At 51.7% G+C, this 18,385-nt stretch overlaps 2 protein-coding genes across 7 annotated transcripts in view; one reads left to right on the top strand and one right to left on the bottom strand.

Moving 5' to 3' along the window:
• The first annotated feature begins 385 nt into the window (after positions 1-385).
• On the top strand, positions 386-2,588 carry NPPA (natriuretic peptide A). The gene is made up of 3 exons (XM_070384405.1): positions 386-505; positions 603-929; positions 2,571-2,588. The coding sequence occupies exons 1-3, from the start codon at positions 386-388 to the stop codon at positions 2,586-2,588; spliced, it is 465 nt and encodes a 154-aa protein (XP_070240506.1).
• A 1,958-nt stretch (positions 2,589-4,546) lies between these two features.
• The window catches only part of CLCN6 (chloride voltage-gated channel 6), a 33,931-nt gene continuing 20,092 nt past the window's right edge, over positions 4,547-18,385 (bottom strand). For 3 of the 6 annotated variants that reach the window (XM_070385249.1, XM_005889189.3, XM_070385250.1), the window contains 10 exons: positions 16,461-16,587; positions 16,035-16,188; positions 15,539-15,698; positions 15,343-15,449; positions 14,169-14,355; positions 13,072-13,229; positions 12,799-12,955; positions 11,110-11,217; positions 10,841-10,966; positions 4,547-7,750 (listed from right to left, as the gene is read on the bottom strand). In XM_070385249.1, coding sequence (XP_070241350.1) covers positions 7,670-7,750; positions 10,841-10,966; positions 11,110-11,217; positions 12,799-12,955; positions 13,072-13,229; positions 14,169-14,355; positions 15,343-15,449; positions 15,539-15,698; positions 16,035-16,188; positions 16,461-16,587 — 1,365 coding nt within the window. In that variant the 3' untranslated portion in view covers positions 4,547-7,669. The other 3 variants (XR_011467290.1, XM_070385248.1, XR_011467291.1) reach the window with 3 other exon arrangements.

Genomic DNA, 18,385 nt, shown 5'->3' with positions numbered 1-18,385 from the left:
AAGGACTCTTTTTTGCTCTTCTCACACCTTTGAAGTGGGAACCTCTTGAGGCAAATCAACAAGAATGTGGCTCCTGCAGCTGAGGGTCCTGGGGGTTGTCGGGGCTGCTCAAGGCAGAGGGGCTGTGACAAGCAGGCTGGACTGATAACTTTAAAAGGGCATCTTCTGCTGCTTCCTCACTCAGCTGCTTTATCACTGCAAGTGACAGAATGGGGAGGGTTCCGTCCCTCTCCCGGACGAGCTCCCAGAGAGCCAGGGGGCTATAAAAAGAGGAGGCTCAGGGCAGCTGGGAGACAGAGACGGACAAAGGCCAACAGCAAAAGGCCAAAGAGGACAGGGAGGAGGCAGCAAGCACCAGACCGACCATTCCTTGACCGACGCCAGTATGGGCTCCTCCGCCATCACCGTGAGCTTCCTCCTCTTTCTGGCATTTCAGCTCCCAGGGCAAACAGGAGCAAATCCCATGTATGGCTCTGTGTCCAATGCAGACCTGATGGATTTCAAGGTAGGGCCAGGGAAGAGGCATGGTCTGGGGTGAGGGGGGTTGTGACATTGTGCCAGGCAGCGAGACCTCTCCCTTTCCCTGTTTTCCTTTTGTAAAGAATTTGCTGGACCGTTTGGAGGACAAGATGCCTTTAGAAGATGAGGCTGTGCCCTCACAAGTACTAAGTGAGCAGAATGAAGAAGCTGGGGCCCCTCTCAGCCCCCTTTCAGAGATGCCTCCCTGGATGGGGGAGGTCAACCCAGCCCAGAGAGAGGGGGGCGTCCTCGGGCGGGGCCCCTGGGAATCCTCCGATAGATCTGCCCTCCTGAAGAGCAAGCTGAGGGCACTGCTCACTGCCCCTCGGAGCCTGCGGAGGTCCAGCTGCTTCGGGGGAAGGATGGACAGGATTGGAGCCCAGAGTGGATTGGGCTGCAACAGCTTCCGGGTAAGAGGACCTGAGAATGGAAATGGGATGGGGAGGAAGGAAATTGTGGCTTCATTGAAGTTCAAACCTTGTGAAAGAACATCACCAGGGAATGCCTTCAGTAGGAAAGGGACAGCATAGAAGCAACCCCTTTGAAATTTCTGCCCCAGCTTGGCAGGGAGGAGGGTGTCTCTGAGTCTCAGGACAATGATACCAACCTCAGCTACAGTTTGCTGAGAGAATGCCAAGAAAAAAAGACTTTACTGCCATGAGCACTGGGGACTTAAATTGCTCATGGGGCCAAATAACCTGTGCTTTGCTGATTGGTAGTTTGTGTCCTTTGCAGAATCATCAGATCCCAAAGGATTGAAATTGAGCAGGACTGACTTTACTAGTTCCTAATGGGCAATTTGTTTACCAGTTTATAGAAGTCAGAGGGTCATCAGGCTGGAGTGGAGGCTGGTGGGAAGGGAGCACAGTCTGATGAAGCTGGCTTTTCCGGTGGAGTCAGGTCACCAAACCAAACATGTCTCTGCTCTCTTGTAGTATCGAAGATAATGGCCAGGGAGGAAAAGGCAGGCCAGGCCCCGGGCAGTCTTCAAGAGAATCCTCTGGGGTCTCTCACTCAACTTTGTCGCATCTGGTTGCCATCAAGTTGAGCTGTGACGAGCATTCTATTCAAGCATCAGCTTCTTGTCAACATTTCTCACATTTTATGCTAAATGTAGACAAAGTGATTTAACTGTGGCTTCTCCACCTCTCCCACCCATGTGTTAAGTTTTAATCACCTGTTACCAACATCAGTTTGAAAATGAATAAACTTCAGCACCATGGACAGAAGCAGTAGGCTCGGGTTGGTGTGATTTCTTTCATTTCCGGAAGGGAGTTCAGCCTGATACTCCTTGTCATTTTACCTTTTGTTGGAGAGAAGAATTCTCAGTTCCTTTTTCATTCTTTTTTTAAAGGAATTAACTTGTTTGGGGGAACAGTTTTAGGTTCACAGCAAAATTGAGCCACTGAAGAGGTAGTTTCTTTGTATCTGCTTCTGAAATGGGTGTTGCCCTGGTTTACCTGTAACAGGGAGCAGGGCTACCGAGTCTCCGTACGTACCCCTGCCCACCCCTCGTTCACATCCTCTTCCATAACCAACATCCCCACCAGAGAGCGACACTTGTTACCATCGATGAACCTACACTGACACATCATAATCATCCAACATCCGTAGTTCACATCATGTTCATCCTTGGTGGTGTGTGGCTTTGGGCTTCAGCTTCCTTTCATTTCTCCCTCCAAGTGTGTGTGTGTTTGGCGGGTAGGGGCTCAAACTGCAGCTCTCTACTTGCTCTCACTCACACTGCAGCCTCACCACTGATTCTGAAAAAGCCCTAGGAGACCAAAAGGGCCTTTATCTTTACTCAGACTTGCTCACATTCAGAGCACTTAGGTATTGAAAAGAAAACTTATGAACATTTGGGTTTTTTTCCTGGTCACATCTAAGGTAGACTGTCCTCAGTATGACACTTTTGTACACACAGTATTATTTGGTTACAGTTATCCTTTTTTTAGAGGGGCATATATGAAATCAGGACACTAACTCTTCTCTGACACCTTTTGAGAGTTAAGTGTGGCAGCTGAGTGAATTGCACTTTCGTTCTTCTTCAGCAGTTCTTTGAAGAATAGGCAGAATATTTGGGCTTAAAAGCTGAGCAAAATGAAGAAAGGAATGTTTGCTGTGCTGACATACTTCAACTTCATGCGTCTTTGGGACACCAAATTTAAAAATTAGCCACTGGTTTTCCCAAATTCATGTTCAAGGTGTTTGGACTTGCATGTTTTACTGAGGTGGGAGCTGCTGAAGAGGTAGTTTCTTTGTATCTGCTTCTGAAATGGGTGTTGCCCTGGTTTACCTGCACCAGGGAGCAGGGCTCTGAGCCACCTCCCACCCATTACCCCTGACACCACACTCGCCGTGTCAGATTTTATGACATTCCTCCAACACCCCTACACCTTCACTTCCCCATGCCTTTATTCATGCTGTTCCTTCCACGTAGATGCCCTTAATCCAGAGCTCCCCACCTCTCCCAAACATTTTACTCATTTCTTAAGCTCATTAAGAATGCTACTTCTTCCCTGAAGCCTTCCAGGATACCACATGCCCAGGACAGATCAAGCTCTTCACTGGCAGCATTTTATAACTATTACCAGTCACCACAACATGCCTGGGTATGCAACTGGGTCTGTGTCCCTGATCTGCAAGCTCCTGGAGGTAAATGCCCCTTCAGCAGGCCCTGCAGCATGTGGCACAGCAGGCACCCTACATATAGTTGGTCAGATTGTACAGAAACTGAGAGAAGAGGAAGTAAAGTAGTAATATGCTCCATGTAGAGTGAGGGGGAGGCCAGCAGAGAATTGATGGTTAGGCAGGGAGGTAGGGAAAGAACTCTAAGGTAACTGCTTCTAAAAGAGATGTTCTTTGCGTGGATTTTGAATGCAGAGGGTGGAAAACTAAGAACAGAGGACTAACAAGGACCAGGAGGGTGGAGAGAAAGGAAGCGTCTGGCTCCTGAGGTCTGGCACTGGGGGAGCAGGGGCTGCTGGCAGGGGAGGAGGGGGGGGGAGCTGGGCTCACTGCCAAGGTGTCACAGTGACACAGCAGGTTCTCATGGATGGGATTGACTGAACATGCCAAATACATGAGACGCCCCTGGAACCTAGAGGACACTGGGGAATGGGTGGAAGGGGTGATGAATTGCGGGAGGGACAGGTTGAAGCAGGGATGGGTGAAGGGGTGACAGCTGAGGGAGGATGCATGGAGGGGCCTGAGTAGGCTGAGGCTGCTTCTGCCACTGTGCTTAGTCGCTCAGTCCTGGCCAACTTTGCGACCCCATGGATTGTAGCCCGCCAGACTCCTCTGCTCATGGGATTCTCCAGGCAAGAATACTGCAGTGGGCTGCCATGCCATCCTCCAGGGATCGATCATCCCAACCCAGGGGTTGAACCCAGGTCTCCCGCACCGCTGGCAGATTCTTTACTATCTGAGCCACCAGGAAAGCCCAGCCAGTGTTTCTGCCACTGGGGGACAGCAACTCAAAGCAGATCACCCAGAGACCAAGAAATCACATTTCAGGCAAAACACAATGTGACCCAAAAGCCCTGAAAGGTGGCAGTGATGGAGGCTGGCACCAAGGTCTGAAAGTCCTTAGGCCCAGCACCGGGTCCATTTCTTCTGGTTGGACACTGGGGGAATCTGCCCGCAGGGCTGTATCCTAAATGAAGCACTGGCAGGAACTGAATGGATTCACCAGCTGTTCTGTGAGGGAGTGCCTGTGAGGACAGGCGATATTATAGGTGGAAAGGACCCGTGAACAAGCCCGGCAGTGTTGATCTGAAGGGGGGACAGAGCAGGGCTACTGCTGTGGTTTTTGCTGAGATCTGTAGGACTAAGTGATTCTTACATTAAGGTGCCAAGTGGCCCCCTGAGGATGAACAGTCCTGCTGGGAGAGCTACAGGAGACCTGAGGCTACACACCCCTCTCTACCTTTGCAATCTGTACATGTTAGAGAGGGGGAGGAATGAAAGGAAAACAAGTCCTCACCACGCTAAAAAAAGGGCACTGTGGAGACAAAAGGATGATGGAGATGGATGGAGACGTTTTATTCTGACACATTACGGTTACAATGAGAACCTCCAAGTTTCAAGAGTTCAAATAAAAATAGAACTTTACAAATTAAAAAAAAATACAATTTATATACACCATAGAATTAGCTAACATTACTGTATAAACAGTGCAAAGAGAAGAAGGAAGCTGCTACTGATGAGATGATCAAGGTCCACAAGCTGTGGCGTAATACTGCACATCACTGCTGTGGGGCCGCCAGGGTGCTGCTGGCCTTCCTGCAGGCTTTTTCGTCCCCAAGGGCCATGTCAGTGCGTGACTTTGCATGAGAAATGTCATATGGTCAGCTGGGTCAAGCAAGCAAGTGTCCATCCCAGCCAGGAACTGTTAATGAAACGTAGCTGTTATCGTTCAGTTGCTGAGTTGTGTCTGACTCTTTACACCGCCATGGACTGCAGCACACCAGGCTTCCCTGTCCTTCACTATCTCCCAGAGTTTGCTCAGATGCATGTCCACTGAGTTGGTGATGCTATCTAAACATCTCATCCTCTGTGGTCATGAGCAGTTATTTCTCAGAGCACAAAGGTCCCACAGTGGGGTGGGACTTGCTCCCTCCCCTGACACCTCAGCTGGGGAACATGACACCACCTCTAGCCAATCCCAAGCTTGGCCCCTGAGAATCTATCGAGGCCACATCCCTGGGAGGTGACCGTGCTGCAAACAGGCAAGATGTTGAAATGCAGGTTTCTAACTAACAGAAATCAAAGGAATGAGGCTGACAGTTAATTGTGTTACAAGTGGAGCTGTGCTAGTCTTTGGGCTTGTCTGGAAAGGGCAGACGCCAGGAGAGGACAATGACGTGCCATTCCAGAGGGGCTGGGTTTGGGTCTGATGCATCTGTTCAGGGGGAGGGAGGTGTCTGCATTCTGCCGTCTATCTCTGGGCTGCACCGATGGGAACAAAATATCAGGTGACTTAAACACAACATGGTGTGCAGGAAGGATAAATTCCAGCAACACTCACCCAGGGCAGCCTCCCAGACAGCTGTATGACCCCGCCCCCTGAAGGTGGGAGGACCTCAGTCCTGCCAATTTCAGGAAGGGGAGAAAGGCAGCAAGAGGGGAGCAGGTTCCAGTTCCGGATGCTGCCTGAGAACAGTGGCAGCTGGCTGAACACCATCACACTTAGGAGGGCTTGCTCTTTTGTTCCTGGTGAGTTCCTCAATTACTTACTGGAATGTTCATCTGTGTTTCGTAAGTCAAGTGCACCCAAGGGAGTCAAAAAATTTATATATCAAAGTCATGTTGATCAAAGAGATGAGAAAAAGGGAAGAACAGCGGGGCCCTAGTCACTGGGGACGATGTGGAAACAGCCCCTGGGTGCGGGTGTTGTTCCCTAGAGTGCGTGGAGCACAAGACCAGAGCTGGCAAAGCAGGGCAGGTACTCATCCCCAGGCTGAACAGCAGTCTTGGCAACAAAGCTGGGAGGCTCAGGGGAGAGAAAAGCCTTGCTGTGGCCTGGCACTAATGCCCTCTGGCAACTTCCATGATTAAAGAAAAAAAAAAAAACGGGAACAACTAACTAAATGCAAACAGATGCCATCTTGAGTCTTCAAGCACATTTGCTGTGGGGCTGTCTAAAGGGATGGGAGGGAGGGAGGCTCCAGAGAGGGGGCTGTGTGTATATGTATATAATTATGACTGATTCAAGCTGTTATACAGCAGAGACCAATACCACATTATAAAGCAATTGTCTTCCAATTTAAAAAAGAAAAAAACATGCTGCTGAATGTAGAGAGAACAAAGAGGAAAGTAAGTGCAAATGCCTGACACACAGATGCTCATTCTGGGTGCCTGTTCAGAGATGACCAAACAGCCGAGAGGGAAACTGAGTCACAGAAACAGAGAGGGAGGCTTCCTATGTCTGACGCTAAAACCTTGGGGTGTGAGCTGGCAGGAAGCACCTCCCACTACCCATTAACCCTTCCTGAGGTTGCCACTGCTGAGCCCCTCAGGAGGGTGGGGACGGCCGGCAGCAGGCGAGTGTGAGATGCTTATGAAGGGCAGACACCCTCTTCCTCGAATGAACACCTGCTGTGCGGTCACACTCGGGCTTTCTCAGCCACATCACGGACCCGCCCACATTCCTGGTTCAGGATTCACTCCCTCCCGTCTTATGAATAATGGCACTGTTCCCCAGGGTCAAGTGAAGCAGTTTTATCTAAGGGAGCCCTGCTTTTAGGGGTGATGCAAGGTCCTCTGGGCTGTGGCTGCTTCACCACGAAAACGCAGGTAGAACTTGAGGAAGTTTAGTAATCTGATGGAGAGGAGAAGGACCGGGGTGAAAACACAGCACAAGGAGACCACGGGTAATCAGGAAATTAGAGAGAAAGCCGAAATGCTCAAAGCTGGGACAGGTGGAAATCTGACCCTGTCATCAGCTTTATCATAAAGTTCAGGGACCACGAGCAGGATTTAAACGCTTTGTGCTTCTGGAGCTGGTGGTTCCAAGGAGGTTCACACCACAGGGGCCCCACCTCACACCCAGAAGAACTTCCCTTAAAATGAACTAGTGAAGGTGTCAACTTGAGTCTCAATGAGTTGGAGGGGGGTGCTCTCTGAAACATGGGTGGTTTTCTCAGGGCCCAATTCCTCATTCACTGAGTTCCGCAACTGGCATATCTCCCCCAACCCGTGTTTGCCTTGGCCAAAGCCCCTCCCATGATGCTTTAAGGCAACAGCTGGCTTCCCTAGGAAAGTGGCAAAGAGGAGGCGGGACACCTGCTCTGAGGGTCACCCTCCAGCGGGCAAGGCCTGACTCTCCTCTGGTCCTGGTGCTAGCAGGGACAGGGGCTGGGGCCTAGGTCGGCACTGGATGGAGGAACGCAGGAAGCAGAAAATGGGAAGATACTTGCTGAGCAGTGAGACAAATCCAGGCTCTAATGGTCCCATACCACCCCCAGGATCTCTGACGGCAAAGTGTTCGATGACTGTAGGCTTTCCAAGCGAGTGGGTGACTGGGGATCTTCCATGCCCGGGAACAGTCTGGCCAGCCGTGGTGGCGGAGCCCGAGCTGCTGCCCTCCAAGGCGGCTTCCGGAGAGGGCAGCCGGCACGCGGCTGTGAGGCTGAGCCTGAGCCCGCTGTCAGAGGGTCTGGTAGTGCTGCCGCAGCCGGGCCTGCAGAAACTCGTGCGTCAGGTTGTGTCGTGTGATGACCCCCACGATCTAGGACCAGGAAGAAAAGACCCAAGTCATCTGCAGAGTGAAACCCACTGGGAAGACAACTGACTGACAGGAGTGAACAGAGCTTGCCCGGCCTGTCTCAGGCGGCAGGGCCAGAATCAGGTCTCGGAAGGACCAGGGCAGACCCGACAACACGATCAGGACGCTTGTTTCGAAGGGCACCTCATTTCTAGATGGAAACGAGATACAGAGAAAGCTCGGGATCGCAAGCTGGAAGCCAATGGGACAAATTCAGTCGCAGAGATTTGAGCTGGGCCAGCTGGATCTGGACACTAAGGTCTTCTTAAGCAGAGCTCACCGTCTGTAGCTTCACAGCCACCACACCCAGCCAGCTTCACCATTCAGAACTACCTGAGTCACTGTGATATTGGATTTATAGTAAGAAAAATATATTTGGTCATCAGCCTAGTTTCTGGCACACAGCTCTTAAAACTCTCAGCACTTCCTAAGTGGTGAATAATAAGGGTGTCTTGTTATTCATAACAAGCCCCTTTCAACCACAGCTGAGTTTATGCTAATGTCATCACTTCTGGGAAGCCTTTAAGGATGGAGGCTGGTTTCCCAGGGAACTAAGTGTATGACTAAGGGATTGGAGCTGTCAGCCCTACCTACCCGGTGGGGTGGGGGTGGGGGGCGGTGGGAAATGCTGAATCCATCGCCAATGGCCATAGATGTAATCAACCACACCTGTGACATGAAGCTTCTATTAAACCTGAACCACAGGGTTTGGAGAGCGTCCAGGCTGGTGAACCCGTGAGGTGATAGCAGGGTGCCCAGCCTGCCAGAGAGGAGGCAGAGCTCAGCCTCCCCTTCCCCCATCCCCTGCCCTGTGTATCTCTTCCATCTGCCCATTCCAGGTTATGGACTACAATCTATTATAAAAGAATATGAGGGGGTGTTTCCCTGGTGGCTCCGTGGTAAAGAATCTGCCTGCCAGTGCAGGAGACATGGGTTCAACCCCTGGTCTGGGAAGATCCCACAGGCCATGGATCAGCTAAGGCTGTGACCACTACCACTGAACATGTGCTTTAGAGCCCAGAAGCTGCAACCACTGAATCCCACCTGCCTAGAGCCTGTATTCTGCACAAGAGAAGCCACTGTAATGAGAAGCCCATGCACCACAACTAGAGAGTAGCCCCCCTCACCACAAACAGAGAAAAGCCTGTGCAGCAACAGACCCAGCACAGCCAATAAGTCAATAAATAATGAACAAATGAGTAAACAAATGACTGAATGAAGAAAGACATTAATGAAAGAATATGAGTAACTGTTGCTCTGAATTCTGTGAGCAGCGGGTCATGGGAACCTTCTATTTATAGCCAGTCAGTCAGGAGCACAGGTGACAACCCAGACTTTCGATTGAGAACTGAGGTGGGGGAGGGGTACGGTGAACCGTCTTTGGGGCTGAGCCCTTAACCCAAGGGACATGACACCATCCCCAGGTAGACAGTGTCAGGACTGAACTGAGTTGAGGACACCCAGCTGGTATCCAGAGAACTGCTTTGTGTAGGGAACTCACCCTCCTCCCTAAACCAGCAAAAGCAGCTCAGCAGAGCAGGAGAGTCCAGAAAACCAGGGGGTTCCACAGTCACTGCAGCGACTCATGTCTCACTGGGGTGGGTGTCCCAAAACTGTCAGCACAGCTGTGTTCCAAGGAACACGATTCCACCTCCAGCCACTAAACACATGTAAGGGCATGTATGCTATCGGGGTTCTGCTGGGTAGTCCTCATTTTGGAGAAGCGTCATTTCCTGCAAGGCAGCTAGGGGGCACTGACTGAAAGCCTCAGAAAGGTGACCATTACAGTGACTGTAAAAAAAAAAATCTGCCTGCAATGCTGGAGACACGGGGCAGGAGACCTGCGTGTGAGCCCCGGGTTGGGAAGATCCCCTGGAGAAGGAAATGGCAATCCACTCCCGTATTCTTGCCTGGGAAATCCCATGGACAGAGGAGCCTGGCAGGCTACAGTCCATGGGGTCACAAAGAGCTGGACACGACTGAGTGAATAACACACTCACATTTTCACTTTCACAGTGAAATTTAACTAAATATCCCACCACAGAGAACTGAGTAAGTGACCAGGCAACTGTACAACAGAATGCTCTTGAGCCATTAAAATGTCCTAAAGGAATACTTTTTGCCATGGAAAGTCATTTCCCATAGATTCATTGAAAAATTAAGATATGAAACAGTACAGGCACTGGTAACGTTTTCACTGAAACTTGACATACAAAGTCTCTTACTCCTAGATGCAGAAGAAAAAACAAGAGATACTTTAAAAAATTAACATGGCTGCCTCTATAGAGATTTTTTTTTTTAATCTATAGTTTCACACTTTTCTACAATCAAATACTGCTGTAGTAAGAAAAAAAATGAAGTTCTAAGAAGAAAAAAATGGAAAAATCTGTAATAATAATTAGGTAGGTAGTTTATCTTTTAACACTCTCTTGAGTAGTTTGCCTGAAATTCTCTCATTTAGTGTTATAAATTCCCGTAACAGGTAGGGAACTGACCCCCTTCCCATAAGAAGGCACCACCAAGTCCAATGAGAAGAGAAAGATTTTAGGATATAGAGAGGTTTGTTGTTTAGTTGCTAAGCTGTGTCCCACTCTTTTGTGAGTCCATGGGCTGTAGCCTGCCAGGCTCCTCTGTCCATGGAATTCTCCAGGCAAGAATACTGGAGTGGGATGCCATTTCCTTCTCCAGGGGATCTGTACGACTCAGGGATTGAACTCGCGTTGCCTGCATTGGCCGATGGATCCTTTACCACTGAGGCCCCAGGGAAGCTCCAGGCCTAAGCTTTCCTGTTCCACAGAAAGGAAGACCAGTGTGACACTGGCTCCACCTGCCAGCCACACAGGAGACCACATGTAGGAAACACCCAGGAGGCCAAAGGGGAAGGTTTCGGAAGCTGCTTCTCTCCCGCCCACCCCTCCGCCCCTCACTTTTGCTGGGGGAGCGCAGAGCAGGTTGAGTTTGAGGGGCACCCCTGTGGGGTTCTGCTGCTCCTCCTATAGCGCTGAGCTTAGAGGCTCCCCTCCAGGAGACACAGCCTCACAGGTTCTGACTCACCTCGCCCACCGCATTTACCACTGGCAGATGCCGCAGGCCCATCGTCCTGAACAGGTTGAACACTTGGGAGACGTGGGTGTTGGGCGAAACAGTGAAGGGTGCGGGGTTCATGTACGGGGTGACGTCCTGCAGAGGAGACAACATGGTGACCCACAGCCAGTCCTGCCTGCCCAAGATGTGACTCTAGCCACGCAGACGAGGAGCAGGCCGTGCGGGATGGGCCCTCAGCCTCCTCACCCAGCCCCGGCCCCCAGGGAAGCCCTGCTCACCACAATCATGCGCGGGTTCAGCAGGGTCAGGTCCAGGTCGTGGATGTCGGGGTACCTCGGGTAATCCTCGGCCATCTCGGCGTAGGAGAGGCGTGGCTGGCTGGCACTCTGCAATCCCAACCCAGACACTGTCCTTTGCACTGGATGTGGCCGCCGGTGGAACCACGTTTAGGGGACCCTCCCTCAATGTCTGAGAGCCAGGCGGGCAGCGCAGGGCCAGGACAGGTGCTCTGGAGTGAGACCTCCTGCTCCAAAGCCATTTCTCGGCCAATTCCCTAGCTGTGTCCCCTGGGCGGGTCTCCTAACTTCTCTGAACGTCCCCTTCATCTGTAGAACAGATGTGAGCTATTCTAGAGTTTCAGTGAGAAAAGTGCTAATAGTAGCTGTAGCTGTAGCGACTTGAGTCCCCTAAAAGATTCGTCTGCATTCTAATGTCTAGAATCTGTGAATGTAGCCTTCTTGGAAAAGAGGCTTTTACAGATGTAGTCAAGGTAAAATGAGGTCACGTGGAGGAGGGTGGGCCCCAAACCCAGGGACTGGTGTCCTGCTAAAAGAGGCGAGGGCACAGAGGGAGGGCCGGGTAACAAAGAGGCAGACACAATTGATGGGCCTCCAGCCAGGGCAGGCCGAGGGCACCCACCACAAATGAGGAAGGCAAGAATCCTCTCCTGGAGCCTTCAGAGGAAGCACAGCCCGGCCGACCGGGCGTTCTGTCCCAGGGCCTTCAAAACCAAGCAAGGACACACTGCTGTTGCTGGAAGCATCTGAGGGGCCCGCCTGTGGGATTTTGCCCAGTTTGCAGCGACTGCAAACGGCAGCCCCAGGAAAGTCAGCCCAGTAAAGTCACAAGGGAGCTTTACCACTATTCCTGCATCCTGAGTCTTCTGGACTTTCCCTCAGCTCTCAAGGCCGCTGACCATCACAGGGCACCGAGACCATCAGCTCTCAGGCCAGTCACCACTCCTCCCCAATCTTCTTCCCCTTCCCTCCCCTTGGCCCACGGTCTTTGCTGTCCACTGCTGACCCCCAGGGCTTCCTCAGGCCAGCACTGGTGGCTTCTGTCTGCAGGCGAGGCCCTGTATAGTCTGGCCTGCTTCATTCCTCCAACTCTCGTCCCTTGGGCCATTCCAGTGAGGTTGGGCCTCCCAGAGGCCATACCCCCAAGCCTGAGCCACTCCATCCGTGGCCCTTCCTGTCCTGCCCACGTGAATTGCTCTTCTGCAGACTAGTCAGACCATGGGTGACCTCAGGCTGGCTGCCCACGGGCAAGACCCAAAGGAAAATTAGTTTGGGAACTAGGTCTCTGTGTGAGTTTTTCAGGCTCCATCTGAAGGGGTGAAGTGTGTTGCAGGTCACTATATGGACCACTTTGAACACACATAAACCAAAGGAAAGAAAAGACTACAGGGAAATGAACAAGAACAAAGGCATTTCTTTGGATAACACATGTAACAAAGTGCATACATGGCAGAAATTAAAGTGTAGAAATTATATTAAAAGGCTACTGGCTAGAAGGACACTTAACAACAGATGCAGAGACTAAGGGGCAAGGCCCTGGAGGGACTCTGAGCCCTGCTCAGCATAGGGCAGCGGGGATTGCACGCACTGCTCAACAGCAGGTGTGGGGACTGGGTTCCAAGCACCCTCATGCTTTCCAGAGGCCTGGTGTGGACAAGAAGGGAGACTCACCGACTGGCTTTCAGAGTAACAGACTCCTCGGACGAGCAGGGTGACGAGCTGCGAGCGCAGGATCAGGCCGTGGAAGGTCAGCGGGCGGAAGCGTTCCTCCATGGTCCAGTCTTCGCTCGGGGACTGGTCAGGGTATAGGTTGGGGTAGGGGGTGTATCTGTTATACAAAAACCAGACGCTGCCTAGGACACCCTCAGCAGGACCGCGTCCCGTCCACAGCCCCAAGCCCCGCCCGCACTCCCAGGGATGGCCCCGGGCGAGGGGCTCCCTCACCTCCGCTCCAGCATCTGCTGCAGGAGATCCTCCTTCTCGCCTGGCTCCTCAGAGGTCACATGCTCATCGCACATGTTGCGCAGCTCACTGGATGGGTAGGACTTCATGGACTGGCTTCGCCGGCGCTGCTCGCCGGCGCGGGTGAGGATGCTGGACTTCTGAGGATGGGAAGGGGCAGTGATGACAGACTGCTGCTCAAGGGCGGACTAGCATCCACTCAGGGGAGGAGGTGGGTGATCCTGAGGGTCAAAAGGCACAGGCCCACACCAGAACGGCAAGAAACCTGCATGGCGGCTCAGAGACTTGTGATTCAAGGAGCCTCCTGGAGCCCAAGGTTTCTGCCGGCTCCACGGCCCGACTCCTTTGATGTGGGGACAGCAAGGCAGTGCTCCCATGTCATATCTCTGCAGGCCTGTCAACTGATGTGCCCCCAACCTCCAAAGCCAAGGGTGGGCACGTGGCCCAAGTGAGGCAGTGGGACCCTCCCTCAATGCTGATGCCTCCTGGTACCCACAGAGGAGCCGCCAGCCACCTGCTCATCCAGGGTGCACCACGCCTGGTTCCTCAGCTTCCCTGTCTGTCCCCCAGCTTCCTACGAACGTCTTTCTTAAGTAGGTCAAAGCCCACTGTTGGCAATTCAGAACCCTCTCTGGGACAACCTGCACTGAATGCTAACCACTGCTGATTAAAACCAGGCTTCCCTGGTGGCTCATATGGTAAAGAATCTGGCTGCATTGTGGGAGAGACGGGTTCGATCCCTCCATCAGGAAGATCCCCTGAAGAAGGGAACGGCTCCCCACTCCAGTATTCTTGCCTGGAAAATCCCATGGACTGAGGAGCCTGGTAGGCTGATTAAAACCACCACTTATCCACAGGCTTGCTGGAGTGAGAATGCACACACATCCTGATGGCCTAACGAAGTCCTTACTCCCTGTCCAGTCCTTACTCACTGTCGCGTACGATGACAAGAATGCTGACTTTCTCAAGAGCCAACCAGGGCCACCCTGTATACAGGGTACGACAAGCATGGGGTCAGTGTGTGTGTCAGGGAACCACTTGTCCATGGTCCACCCCTCCTCCAGGATCACTTTCTTTACCTTGAATTTGATGTTGTTACTGATGAGCTGGTTGCCCTTCATGAACTCCCTCTCGTTGCCCCGGTTCTCTGTGACCACCGGGAAGGCGTGGTGGACGGTGGTGCGTAGGATGCTGACCAGGGACTGGATGCGGGTGTGCGGGTAGACGTAGGTCAGATTGGGCTCCATGATGTCGCTGGCTCGCAGTCTGCGGGAGGGAGAGAAGTGGTCCAGCCTCACGACGGAGCCTGTGGCACTGGGAGCAGCCGTGACATAGCCATGCTCCCTCTCCGTACTGCCTGGACCACCAGGGTCCCTCTTCTGAACCACCTCCAGCCGATCCTTGAACACACGTGTTTCTTGGTACTCCCATCCCCTTCATATGCACTGTTCCCTGTGCCTGGAATATGCTCTTCCCTGCCTTGTCAGATGGGTGGGCCAAGACCCTCATCTCTATACAAACGCCCCCTCACCATGAACCCCATCTGCTTGCCCAGGGTTTCGGCCATCCCTCCTCAGCACCCCATGGCACATGTCATGTATCACCATTGAACTGCTAATGACACGGGAATTAAAATGAAAATCTTTGGGTGTCCCTTTAGACCAGGGATGGCAACTATCACCCACAGGTCCAATCTGGTCATGCTTGCTCATTTACATGTTGTCCACGGGTGCTTCTGCACTAAAATGGTAGAACTGGATAACTGTGATAGAGACCACATAGCCTGCAACGTTGGAAATACTGACTGGCTGGTCCTTTCTGGAAGCTGGCTGACTCCTACGGGACAGACTTTAAGCACCTCACGTGATTCCAGACATGAAAGGCCTGATGGATAAGCTGGTGTTTATGCCCAGAGGAGTCACCGCTGATAGACAACTCTTCACTGGGCACACATGAGGCAGCTTGCTGTCACTCACAAGGATCGGACGCTTAAACATTCAATTGTAACACTTCCTGTTTCACTAGAATGCCACAGCGGCTGAACAGTCCATGAAGCGACCCTGCCCACCCCAGCCTCCAGCCCACGGGGCCACTCCACTCTCCAGAAAACACTTGGGGACAAACGTGCTTGCTACTGTTACTTACCTTCTTCCAACCCAAGAATCTGTACTACTACCCCCTAATACAAAAGTTCCTGGGCCCTAGACTTTATAAATTCTGGAACTAGGACACAAAGAGAAATCCTGGCCTTACTTGTCCATTTCCACCTCTGTCTCCCATTCTAGCAGCGGCACGCCACGCAGGCCCACATGGATGTCATAAATGCCTTTATTGAAAAAGTCCCCTGTCCATTTGGCCACCTGAAATACAAAGGAAAGGCTTAAAAATAGGCTGCTGTGGGGGGAACTGGGCCCTGAACCTGAACGAGGCCTAGAAGGGGCGCACTCACCATCAGGGTGATCATAATGGGAAGACCATAAGTGATCTCGTTGGTAGACTCAATCAAGATGACCGTGAGACTGATGGTCATGCGGACGACCCCACCCAAGAAAGCCGCAGCACCAATCAGGGCAAAGGTCCCGGAGTAGATATGGCCCAATCCAATGTAGCTGGTGAAGAAACAGACCGAGAACATGGCTCAGAATCACACAGTGTGTGGTGGGGTGAGGGTAGTTCAGTCGCTAAGACATGTCGGACTATTGAGATCCTACAGACTATGGCCCGCCAGGCGCCTCTGTCCACAGGATTTCCCAGGCGAGAATACTGGAGTGGGTTGCCATTTCCTTCTCCAGGGAATCTTCCCGACCCAGGGATCAAACCCAGGTCTCCTGCACTGCAGGTGGATTCTTTACTGCTGAGCCTCCGGGGAAGCCATGTGGGAAGCTATGATTCCTACACATGTGCATACGTGCGCACGCGCACACAAACACACATGCACAGAGTACCTTTTGAGGACATTGGCAACTAAACGTCCAAAAGCAGCTCCACACAGCAGAGAAGGCACGAAAAGGCCACTTGGAACAGAAATGCCGTAAGTCCAACACGCAAGTGAGAAATAGAGGACGAAGAACAAGGCCAAAGTGACGGGGCTAAATGTACCTGCGAAGCAAGAGCAGACTGACCTGAGTCCACCAAGATGCTTACCAAGGCCTCCCAGACCAGCCAGCTCCCACCAGGTCCTACTGCATCCTGTCCGGTTCACCTCCAGTGCTGGAGGCAGAAAGCCTATCTTTGTCTGGGGTGATGTCACCAACAAAAAGCCCTGTTCTTGCTCAAAATTAGGGGTAAGCCAAGCTGTGTCTGAGGGTAAACGGAAGGGGCGGGTGAATAATCATTTGTACCTGCCCCAAAGCCCAGCCCCTGAGACTCACTATCCTGGTGGAAAAGCTGAAGGATGGCAGACTCCTGGGGATTGAAGAAGAGGGTGGCCATGTCATTGTAGGTCTCGTTGGGACAAAAAAAGGTCTTGATACTTGAATTCACATCTTCTGATGTGACCTGAGAAACAAGAATCAAAAAGTCAAACACAGGTCCCTGACCAGGGCACTTGAGATTTCAACTGGGACGTCTCCAGAGAGGTTGCAGCAAACCTGGCATGCAAGCTTTACTCATAATAAAACAGGTAGCAAAAGTAGATTGAGATCCAAAAGCAGCCAACTGTGATACTGTATTCCTCAGATTTTGAGAAAGAATCAGGAATGATGGCCCTTATTCATCCACAGCTGCAACAAAAATATAACTATACCCAAGATTCACTGTAGGTCTGGCTCAGTGCTACTTCTGTCAGAGGCACTGGGGGAAGCCTGGCCCCCAGGGACCACGGACTGTGGAGGACGAGGTAGAGGCCTGACAAGAGGCCCAGAGTGGTCAGGTGGCTGCAGAGGAGAGTGGGCACTGTGTACCTAAGCCCAGCTTTGTTCCAAGTGGAAAAAGCCTCTGCCCCGAGTTTGCTGCAGAAGAAACCTGTGTCTATGAGGCCTACTGCAGATACCTTGCTCCTGGCTGCCTATCCCTCACCTGGCTGAACAAAACCCAAGTTGGGAAAAGACGGGATTTCTTCACATCCCAGCCCTCTTACCCCCTTCATCATCTTGTGTGAGCAGATGAGAGCCTGGCACTGCTAGACTCATCAGTGCGGTGTTTGTTTTCTGGCTGCTGGTGTTCAGCAGCACAGGGGGTGAACCTCATACCTGTCCCTGGGCAAACAACTAATGGGTGTTACTGCAAAGCTAACTGAGGAGACGGATTGTTCCTGGATCCCATTCTATCAATGATACTGTAGAGATGCCCTTACGTGGACACTGTAACGATAGCAGGCCATGGGCTAGTATAATTCTACGAGGTGCGCCTGGCTGGGCAACAGCCCAATGAAGGCTGCTGCAGGAAACAGGGAGCGCCCCCTATGGGCAGAACCTGGCATGGAGGAGAAGGCAACTGGGATGTGTGTGCACAGTTGTCGAGGGTGGACAAGCTGAGGAAACAGCTTAATAACCAACAATGCAATGTTTCCCCAACTTAGGTCTGGATGAACCCAGTGCTGAAGGCGCTCTGGAAAGAGTCCTGTGGTCAAGTGCATAGAGGAGCATCACTGCACTTGCTGGAAATCAGTGTATCTGCAACGAGCAGGGAACAGGCTCCATGATCAGACAGACCCAACATGCACCCTGTCACCCTCCTATGACTTCAGGAAAGGTACTCCATTTCGTGAAGCTTCCGTTTCCTCATCTGTAACAGGGGAATGACACCTATCTCAGGCTACCTATTACTAGCTGACTGGTCTTGGGCAAGACCTCAGTTTGCCTCAGTTTTCTCATCTGTCAAGTGGGGACAATACTAGCCAGAGTGGCCATGGTAAAAACTAAGTGAGGTCATGTGTGTGCAGTGCTTAGTGGAGCACCTGGCACACGAAGAACACGCCGAACATTCCTAACACTTACTGGAACTTTAAAGGCCCGGAGAAGTCCTGTGTTTAAGAAACCTACTTAGGCCTGGTTATCTCATTTGACCACAGAATCTGTTTCCATTTGTTTGCTCTTGAATCGTGTATAAATGCTCCTTAGAACACACTTTGGAAAGTATTGGCCTGGAAAGGAGGTGGTCTTGGGGAATAACCATCAACCGGGATCAACAGATTTTTCCTGTGAAGAGCCAGAGAGTAACTATTTTAGGCTTTGCAAGCCACATATAGTCTCTAGTGCATGTTCTTCTGGCTTTCCTTTCCCAACTCTTAGAACTGTAAAAACCATTTTTAGTTCGGGGGCTACACAATAACAAGCAGTTGCCAAGGGCTAGATGT

Source organism: Bos mutus, chromosome 16 (assembly GCF_027580195.1).
Source record: "Bos mutus isolate GX-2022 chromosome 16, NWIPB_WYAK_1.1, whole genome shotgun sequence".
NCBI classification, from domain to species: Eukaryota; Metazoa; Chordata; class Mammalia; order Artiodactyla; family Bovidae; genus Bos; species Bos mutus.
The sequence above is the reverse complement of the archived record's forward strand: the minus strand, read 5'-3'. Positions and strand labels throughout refer to the sequence as shown.

Coding starts and splice junctions, on each gene's coding strand:
- NPPA (XM_070384405.1), top strand. CDS start 386: ATGGGCTCCTCCGCCATCACCGTGAGCTTCCTCCTCTTTCTGGCATTT. Junction 506..602: donor CAGACCTGATGGATTTCAAG/GTAGGGCCAGGG, acceptor CCTTTTGTAAAG/AATTTGCTGGACCGTTTGGA.